The sequence below is a fragment of the Megalobrama amblycephala genome, linkage group LG24 (assembly GCF_018812025.1).
Source record: "Megalobrama amblycephala isolate DHTTF-2021 linkage group LG24, ASM1881202v1, whole genome shotgun sequence".
Taxonomy (NCBI): Eukaryota; Metazoa; Chordata; class Actinopteri; order Cypriniformes; family Xenocyprididae; genus Megalobrama; species Megalobrama amblycephala.
Genome location: NC_063067.1, coordinates 12,896,869 through 12,906,198, shown reverse-complemented (window position 1 = coordinate 12,906,198; position 9,330 = coordinate 12,896,869). Strand labels below are relative to the sequence as shown.

Genomic DNA, 9,330 nt, shown 5'->3' with positions numbered 1-9,330 from the left:
TCTGACAGAGTTTAATGTGTCAAACACTGCTACAGAGTCAACAGCATGATCAGTTGAGTCAAATTCCCAATGAATAACTCTTTCTTTTTAGCGAATCAAAAATCTACAGCGCAACTGCTGTTGTCCGAATTTTAAACAAATTACTCAAATGACTCATTTCTTTTTAGTAAATCAAACTCATACTTAAAGTGTATTTACTGACTGGTTGTTCAAAAGACAGCATGTAGTTGAAGACATACATTATAGTATTATGTTTTGTCAGTAGTATTTTATAAAAACACATGAACAAAATATGTTTTCACATGCTTTATTTGTTTAGTGTTGTTGTTTAAAATATAATTATGGCCAATCACTGAATTGCATTTATGCCACCTCTAAAAAGCCTGTTAAAAGTCATTAAAATGTCTGTGTAAACAACGTACAATGACCTAACTATGAATTAATTTATAATTTAAATATCTCATGGTAATGGAATTGCTTTTATTTGCTTACAATATTTATTGCATAAAAATACTAAAAGAACCATAAGTTCTTTCAGTGCTCCTGGAGGGCCACTGTCCTGTGAAGTTTACCTCCAACCCCAATTAAACACAACTGAACCAGCTAATCAAGCTTCCAGGCAGGTGTGTGGAGGCAAGTTGGAGCTAATCTCTGCAGGACAGTGGCCCTCCAGGACTGTGTTTGGACATCCCTGTGTTAGAGCATGAAATAAAAATTCCTATTTTCTAAACTCTGTACATCTCATTAATCTTTCATCCATGCATATGCTGGGGAAAGTTACATTACAATATTGTGTTACTCCCTAAAAAAGTAACTAATTGTGTTAGTTACTTTTTATGGAAAGTAATGCGTTACATTACATTTGCGTTATTTTTTCTCATCTGGGTTGGGCTGTTTGTTTGTTTTTATAACAACAAAAAAGTTTTATTTTTGGCAAATGTAAATGCCCTTTCACACTAAAAGTGAAATGAATAAGCCTCAGGCTGAAGGAAATGCTATTCACGCCTGTACAGTAGAGGGCGCAGCTCAAACAATCAAGCCTTTCAGCTGTGCTGCCATTCTGGAATACAAAAGAATATGACGCAGGAGAAGTAGTAAATGAGTAAATGTATGCTCACTAGAACTAGTCTAGAATAACCATCATGTTTATACAGCGCACACAACGCCTCTGTAACTCAGATATTTTGCTGTAAATTTACAAGTAATGCATTACTTTACTAGTTACTTGAAAAAAGTAATCTGATTACATACGTTGCGTTACTTGTAATGCGTTACCTCCAACACTATGTTTCAAAAACTTGATCTTCTCTCTATGCCAGACTTCTCCAGTAATTTAGTCTGCCACTTTTTTTACAATCGACTACAAGCTCGCTTTCAGATCTGCCCCCATCCAATTAACAACCGATGGATAAAACCAAGCCTCTGCCCTACATCTTATTTTTCAATAATCTGTTTTATTTGGATGTACATCACAATAAGAAAAAAGAAAAAAAATCTGTTGCTATTTCCGTTACATCGTGACTTTAAAGGTGCCCTAGATTCAAAAATTGAATTTACCTCAGCATAGTTAAATAACAAGAGTTCAGTACATGGAAATGACATACAGTGAGTCTCAAACTCCATTGTTTCCTCCTTCTAATATAAATCTCATTTGTTTAAAAGACCTCTGAAGAACAGGCGAATCTCAACATAACACCGACTGTTACATAACAGTGTACGCCCCCAATATTTGCATATGCCAGCCCATGTTCCCAACATTATGACAAGGCATTAGACAAGGGCAGAACGTCTGGATCTGCACAGCTGAATCAACAGACTAGGTAAGCAAGCAAGGACAATAGCAAAAAATGGCAGATGGAGCAATAATAACTGACATGATCCATGATATGATATTTTTAGTGATATTTGTAAATTGTCTTTCTAAATGTTTCGTTAACATGTTGCTAATGTACTGTTAAATGTGGTTAAAGTTACCATCGTTTCTTACTGTATTCACGGAGACAAGAGCCGTCGCTATTTTCATTTTTAAACACTTGCAGTCTGTATAATTCATAAACACAACTTCATTCTTTATAAATCTCTCCAACAGTGTAGCATTAGCCGTTAGCCAGGGAGCATATAGCCTCAAACTCATTCAGAATCAATGTAAACATCAAAATAAACACTGTCCTTACGCGATTAGACACGCTGCATGACGAACACTTTGTAAAGATCCATTTTGAGGGTTATATTAGCTGTTTGAACTTTTTTTATGTTGTTTAAGGCAAGCGCGAGCTCTTGGGGCGTGGAGCACCAGATTTAAAGGGCCACACACCCTGAATCGGCTCATTTCCAATTATGCCCCAAAATAGGCAGTTAAAAAAATTTATTTAAAAAAATCTATGGGGTATTTTGAGCTGAAACTTCACAGACACATTCAGGGGACACCTTAGACTTACAGAGCGATTACATCTTTTAAAAAAAGTTCTAGGGCACCTTTAAGGAAGCGGAACTATTAAAGGGTTAGTTCACCCAAAAATGAAAAATCTGTCATTAATTAGGCTACTCACCCTCATGTCGTTCCACACCCGTTAGACCTTCGTTCATCTTCGGAACACAAATGAAGATATTTTTGATGAAATCCGATAGCTCAGTGAGGCCTGCGTTGCCAGCAAAACAATTAACACTTTCAATGCCCAGAAAAAGACGTATTTAAAACAGTTCATGTGACTACAGTGGTTCAACCTTAATGTTATGAAGTTCCGAGAATACTTTTTGTGTGCCAAAAACAAAAAAACAAATAACGACTTTATTCAACAATATCTAGTGATGGGCGATTTCAAAACACTGCTTCATGAAGATTCAAAGCTTAACGGATCATTTGTTTCGATTCAGTGGTTCGGAGCGTGTATCAAACTGCCAAAGTCACGTGATTTCAGTAAACGAGGCTTCGTTATGTGATAAGTGTTTCAAAATTTCAATGGCTCACCACTGGGGGGCGTGACTTTGGCAGTTTGATACATGCTCCGAACCACTGATTCGAAACAAAAGATTCGTTAAGCTTTGAAGCTTCATGAAGCAGTGTTTTGAAATCGCCCATCGCTAGATATTGTTGAATTTAAAGTCGTTATTTCTTTTTTGGCGCACAAAAAGCATTCTCATTGCTTCATAACATTAAGGTTGAACCACTGTAGTCACATGAACTGTTTTAAATATGTCTTTAGTAGCTTTCTGGGCATTGAAAGTGTTAAATGTTTTGAGGGCAATGCAGGCTTAATTTGTGTTCCGAAGATGAACGAAGGTCTTTCAGGTGTGGAACGACATGAGGGCGAGTAATAAATGACAGAATTTTCATTTTTGGGTGAACTAACTCTTTAAATTCTTCATTAAGTGCATGTTACAGTATTGTGATAATGAGACCTGTTTTTTGCACTCCAAATCACAGTTAGCACACTGCACGGTTTCCTCACTGTCTGCTGAACTGTCCACCAAGAACTTCAGGAGTCGATCCTCTGGAGGGAGGGCATTTATTCCTTTCACAACAGACTGATGTCTACAAAAGAAACAGACAGTTTTGTGTGTCTGTGTAGAACTTTCGACCCATTGCCTGATAATGTCTTAGTCATACATCTGGCATTGACATGTTTATCTCTCCTTCATAGCAACAACGACACAAATAGCTCTCCTGAATTCTGAGATAGAACAGTGAGCGATAGATAAACCCCCATTGAGACGAAAATAGACACAAAGAGTAAGAGACTCAAACAATTCTACAAATAAAAATACTACTTTAATATTTCTAAGGTTAATGGTTCAAAGATTCCCTGTTAATTCACGTTTATGAGAAGCATTCACAGTGTATTTGACAAAAAGTTTTAAACAACAATATATTATCCTATATCATAACATTAACACAGTCCTTTGCATTGCCGATGCATAACATTGACAAACACATAATGCATGCGATCACAATGACATAAACACTCAAAACACTGAGAAATGTACAGTAACTTAACTTTCAAATGAACATTTAACCAGCTAAAAACAAATTCATACTTACTCTAACATGCTTCTTTATGAAGACCACCAACCTTTTACCATTTTTTTATAAATTCCCTCCATAAGTGCAAGATCTACGGTGTGCGATTAAGCTGCTGCTAGACTTACTATATGGCAGCAGAAGGGTGAGCGCACAGGCATTTCAGCCATCTCTAATTGTAGCCAGCCCAGGACCTGTGTATCCAGTGTCAAGTGTCAGATAGTGTTAGGTTTATTGTTTGATGCCATAGTGGCCTTGGCAGAATGTGCCCAGAGACTTTCGATTAAGTCCAACACAAAGGCAGGATTTATAGTGCAGCTGTTGGCCTCTAGAAGGTAATCTCTCCTACAGATGCCCCTGGCACCACAAAGTTGACCAGACAATGTTGTGTGACCATTTAAATCTATAAATACAATCTTTTTCAAATGCATACATGTCTTTATCTTTGCATTTAAATCTGTACTAACACTGTAGGCCCTTTTCCCCCTATTGCAATCATACTGTGTGAATTGTCAGAATAAGGTGATCAATGATTAAATGAAGTAAATTCTTACCCACAGAGAGGGCAAGTCAGTCGGCTGTCCACAGCCCTTCCACGCAGGCAGCTGGCACAGAACGTGTGATAACAGTCCAGTAGACATGGATGCTCATACTGTTCTTGGCACAAGTGGCACACCAGAGGATGGCAGTTGGCACTGTCCAGGTCATAGAGGTTATCCAAAGGGGAAAAGATCTCTCCAGACATCTGAATATGTAATAAAGACCTTCAGATAGTCTGATATACTATATGGAGGAGCGCATTTACACATTTATATAGACCATCAATAATACAAATTATTCTGAGTATGCTTAGTATCCTTGGCTTCTCATTGATTCAGAATGTACAGTGAAAAAGTTGAGATCCAAGGTCAATACTTATTATTAGACTTAGAGGATAGCTCCTAAACAGAACAAATGCTTTGAATAGCTCAAAAGAAACATAAATAGTCACATATGTATTGAAAAGTACCAAATGAATAAACATACATTTAATTCCATTCACCTATAAAGAATATGTAAATACCTCGTCCTGTCCGAGTGCTTCTGCCGGGTGGAGTGAATGCGGTGTGAAGGTTCTGTGATGCAGGATATGGCTTCAAAAACAAACAATGAATTCACACTCCTGTATCTGTTGTATGAGGGGGTGATATGTTGGGGCCAGAACACTCAGACCCTGATTATACAACACAAACCAGATGCCATTGTCTGTCAAAGTCCTGGTAGCTAAAAATAATTACACGTCATGTTAGAATAACAATTCTTTAGTTTGAACTTTGCTATATACATACAGAAATTGCATGCAATTTTCTATAAAATATCAACACTTGAATGCCTATTTACATTAAAATATGAAATTTCTTCCATCATTATCGCATCCTTTCTTCTGTGGAGCACAAAATATAAGGGAAGTTTGAATATCACCTTTTGTGATTCAATGTAGAAAGAACGTCATACTGTTTTGCAAAGACATGCGGCAAGTGAATTTAGGGACTGTGTCAGTACCCACACTTGCGGTCTTGGCTACTTGAGAGCAAGTGTACTTGACAGGAAGTAAGCGCACAAGACTGTCCCAGTTAAATCACCTTAATGCTGCATCCAATACTTCCATACTATATAGTATGTGGCTGCCCCCTAATATTCGACTAATCAATAGTTGACTAGAAGAGGGTTAGTCGGCCAAAAATTTTATTAGTCGGTTAGTCGCAGAAAAAACAAAAAACTTGTGGCGAAATCATGCAGTCCGTGAGGGAGAGATCATTAACGGCGGGTCATTGTGGTAATTACAGTATATTGGGCAGGCATCATCCATCGACCTCAAATATGGCTTATCATTTGAAACATGTAGTAGCAACTTTAGATAGCTGCTCGCTCTAATGTTAACCTTGATAAATGTGTGCTATTATTAGGCGCATAACCAAGTGTTTGTGCGGAGTGTGGAAGCTGAAGTATAGCGCACTTACTGCATAACATAGAGGCGCCGTCGCGATCACTTGCATTTTGTGGAAACAGTGGAAACACTCTGCCATTTTTGGTCATACAGATAAGAGTAATACATCATTTGAAACTGTTCTACTTTTATTTGTGTAAACTCACAATAACAAGAAAACATTGTGCCTTTGTAAAATAAAGAAAACGGACAGAATGCGCTTTCTGCCGTCTCGGTCTCTGTGAACCAGAGCGCGTCAAAAAAATAACTAAAACTCGGTATACCCTTTCCTCACAGACATGAGAAAAATGTCTATAGAAAGCTTGAAATGTCAAGCGATCATCAGCCAATTCAAGCGAAAAACAAATATTATCTAATATGAAATATTAAAATATTATGAAAATATTCCATATGAAACGCACATTTAGGCATGTCCACTACTACGGAGATGAGGAGTCTGCTTTGTCAACTTAATTTCTGTAGTGGAAAACATAAAAAACATTATAAATAAATTATTAAAATATTTAGACAGTCTCCTTGCTGTTTTTTCACGACACACTCATAATCATTACTTTTGCTGGTGCGCTGCTGCAAGCTTTTTGTGTGCGCTTGATTGCTGATTAGGCTATGTATTATATATAGGCAATTAAAGGCTCATTATTGTGATTTATATATGCCTTATTGTTATACACATGTGATTAGTCGACTAATCGTTTAAATGAACGACTACTAGTCAACTAGAAATTTTTTTAGTCGAGGGCAGCCCTAATAGTATGTGAAAAACAATACACCATCAGAGATATGTATGTATGTCTGATAGTATTTTACAAATGACGTTTGTATACGTTTGTAGGTCATGTGACAGCATGGTGGATGTAGTACGTACCGTACCATGCCTACTACCATATTCATAATATACAGAACATACTCTTTTAACGGCTGTGAAGTAAATTCAATTTCAAATGTAGTACGTACTCAGTATGCAATTTCGCATTGGAACGGTATTTGAGGCTAAGCGTGTCTATCATTCATCATGTTCAGAAACTCACATCATGAAATCGTGAGATATTGAGGAAAACTTTCCAGTGTACGTTAAATTAATTAGATATTATTTATAATTTGGTAGTACAACACAATATAAAGTGTGCACATTTTATTAGTGCAGAGATGAATGTGCATTTGCAACTTTTTTATTACATAGTCTTAAGGTATCACAATTTCTAAATTGTGTTGTCTGTTACATAGCGAATAGAGTGCCCCAGGGATGACGCATTTTTGTAGGCAAAACCTGGAAGCGAGTTAGCATTTTAGGACTTCCGGTTCCAACGCCGTAAAGTCTATGGTTTTTTTGAATGGGTTTTTGCTAAATCGCCTGAAATAAGGTCTGTGGTTAACAAAGCCTCTAAATACTTTCACGTTTTGATCTATGACATAAAACACACCAGTTATAACCCACTTGTGATTTTTTAAACTTTTACTGTGTCTTAAAATCGGCGGTTGCCAACAAGTTGCTAAAAGGGACTACTTCCTTTGGCGGGGACTTTAGACGTCATCACTAAAAATGGGACATTTGGACAGCATTTCTCATGAAAAAGTGGAAAAGTATTCATAACAGCACAGATCATAATCAGCGAGCATGTTTTTAAATAAAGTTGTTTTTTAAATACAGTTTGAGGAAGCTTGGTGGTGACGACGTTGATCTGCGACCATGGTGTCCTGTAGTCCGTTTATAGCCTACTGTTAGCCTTTTATATCTGACGACTTTATTTAGGCTTCAAAATCTATAAATGTTGTGTTAACTTGTAAAGATTATCTTATAGACAAAACGTGTAAGTGTCATAACCCTTTGTTAAACACAGAGCTTATTTTCTGCGATTTTCCAAAAGTCTATGGGAAAAATGCATAGGCTTTCAACCGAGGGAACCCGTGCGCCGCTAACTTCCGGGTTGGCCTACAAAAACGCGTCATCCCTGGGGCACTCTATACTGAAAAGATATTTAAATAAGTGTAAAGAACTGAAAATCAAAATGTGTAAATAAAGCTCTGTAAATACTTGCATTTAACAACAGTATGTTGCAAGTGTCCATTCGGGTTATCAAAAGTCAACACACATTTGCGGTCTTCACGCCCCCTTGAACATTGAGGCCAAACACAGGAAATACGTCATGTAAGTATACAAGTAATCAGCAAGTGTGGGACACAGACATGGACAGGTCATATGACAGATTTTTATTTTTGGATGAACTGTCTCTTTAAGTCAGACAACAGACAAATCGAACGCTGCGACGTCACGCTTGCGCAGTCGTGATTCTTCCTCTCGACGAAAATTCTCACTATGGCGCCTGTTGTAAGTTCGATCATACGGACCTAGTGAATAAAATAACAGACGTTCCCATTCATTTTCATGTACACAAATCATTCGAAATTGTATATTAGACTCTATCGCTGTCATAACTTAAGTAATAACCCAATACGTAAGAGAATTGCTATATTATGAAATGAACCCCGTCAAGTCACATTCACAGAGAACTTAATTCAATCTTTCACGCAATTCTGCAACACTTCTACTAATATTTTTGTTATTCTGATGATAATGACATGCCTGTCATACAAGACTGAAAGTGCACATTTTGGGTATTTAGTTGCAGAGGAAGCAGCAGAGCTCTAAAGGTGGAAAGAAGAAGAAGCAGGTCCTGAAGTTCACGCTGGACTGCACGCATCCCGTTGAAGATGGTATTATGGATGCTGCCAACTTTGTGAGTCCTTATAAAGCTTTTTTTTCGTCATTATTACTCTGGATATGTCAGATTACCAGTGGTCTCGTTTCCATACGTGGTTACAGGAGCAGTTCCTACAGGAACGCATCAAAGTCAACGGTAAAGCAGGAAACCTGGGAGGTGGAGTTGTCACCATTGAAAGAAGCAAGAGCAAAATCACAGTTTCTTCTGAGGTGCCCTTCTCCAAAAGGTGTGCCTGTTCTGATACATCTAGACTTTATTTGTTTTGCCAATTATTTTATTTTTAGCTGTAACTTACATATATTTCACTGCTCTTATTTTGCAGGTACCTGAAGTATCTCACAAAGAAATACTTAAAGAAGAACAATCTCAGAGACTGGTTGCGTGTTGTGGCAAACACTAAAGAAAGCTATGAACTTCGCTACTTCCAAATCAACCAGGATGAGGAAGAAGAGGAGGATGAGGATTAAATTCTTTGGGTTTTTTTGTACACTTAAATAAATTCATATACAACTACGTTTTATCCATTCAAATACACTTATTTACAACTGGTGTTTTGATGCTAGATGGACATCTATTTATCCACGACAAATACTTTTGAAGTCACA

General features: G+C 37.3%; 2 protein-coding genes across 4 annotated transcripts in view; one reads left to right on the top strand and one right to left on the bottom strand.

Moving 5' to 3' along the window:
* Positions 1–5,336, bottom strand: part of rnf207b (ring finger protein 207b) — a 10,881-nt gene extending 5,545 nt beyond the window's left edge. The window contains exons 1-3 of one of the 3 annotated variants that reach the window (XR_007182906.1): positions 5,082–5,336; positions 4,573–4,763; positions 3,400–3,532 (exon numbers count right to left, since the gene is read on the bottom strand). Coding sequence is in view for 2 of the 3 variants with exons in the window: in XM_048177719.1 (XP_048033676.1) it covers positions 3,400–3,532; positions 4,573–4,763 (324 nt within the window). In the remaining variant the exon portion in view is untranslated. Of the gene's footprint in view, positions 1–3,399; positions 3,533–4,039; positions 4,515–4,572; positions 4,764–5,081 lie in introns of those variants that run through there. The other 2 variants (XM_048177719.1, XM_048177720.1) reach the window with 2 other exon arrangements.
* A 2,846-nt stretch (positions 5,337–8,182) lies between these two features.
* LOC125259804 (60S ribosomal protein L22-like) lies at positions 8,183–9,238 on the top strand. Its single transcript, XM_048177733.1, has 4 exons — positions 8,183–8,331; positions 8,627–8,740; positions 8,827–8,951; positions 9,048–9,238. Exons 1-4 carry the CDS (start codon positions 8,320–8,322, stop codon positions 9,190–9,192), a joined length of 396 nt encoding a protein of 131 aa, XP_048033690.1. The 5' UTR covers positions 8,183–8,319; the 3' UTR covers positions 9,193–9,238.
* The last annotated feature ends 92 nt before the right edge of the window (positions 9,239–9,330 follow it).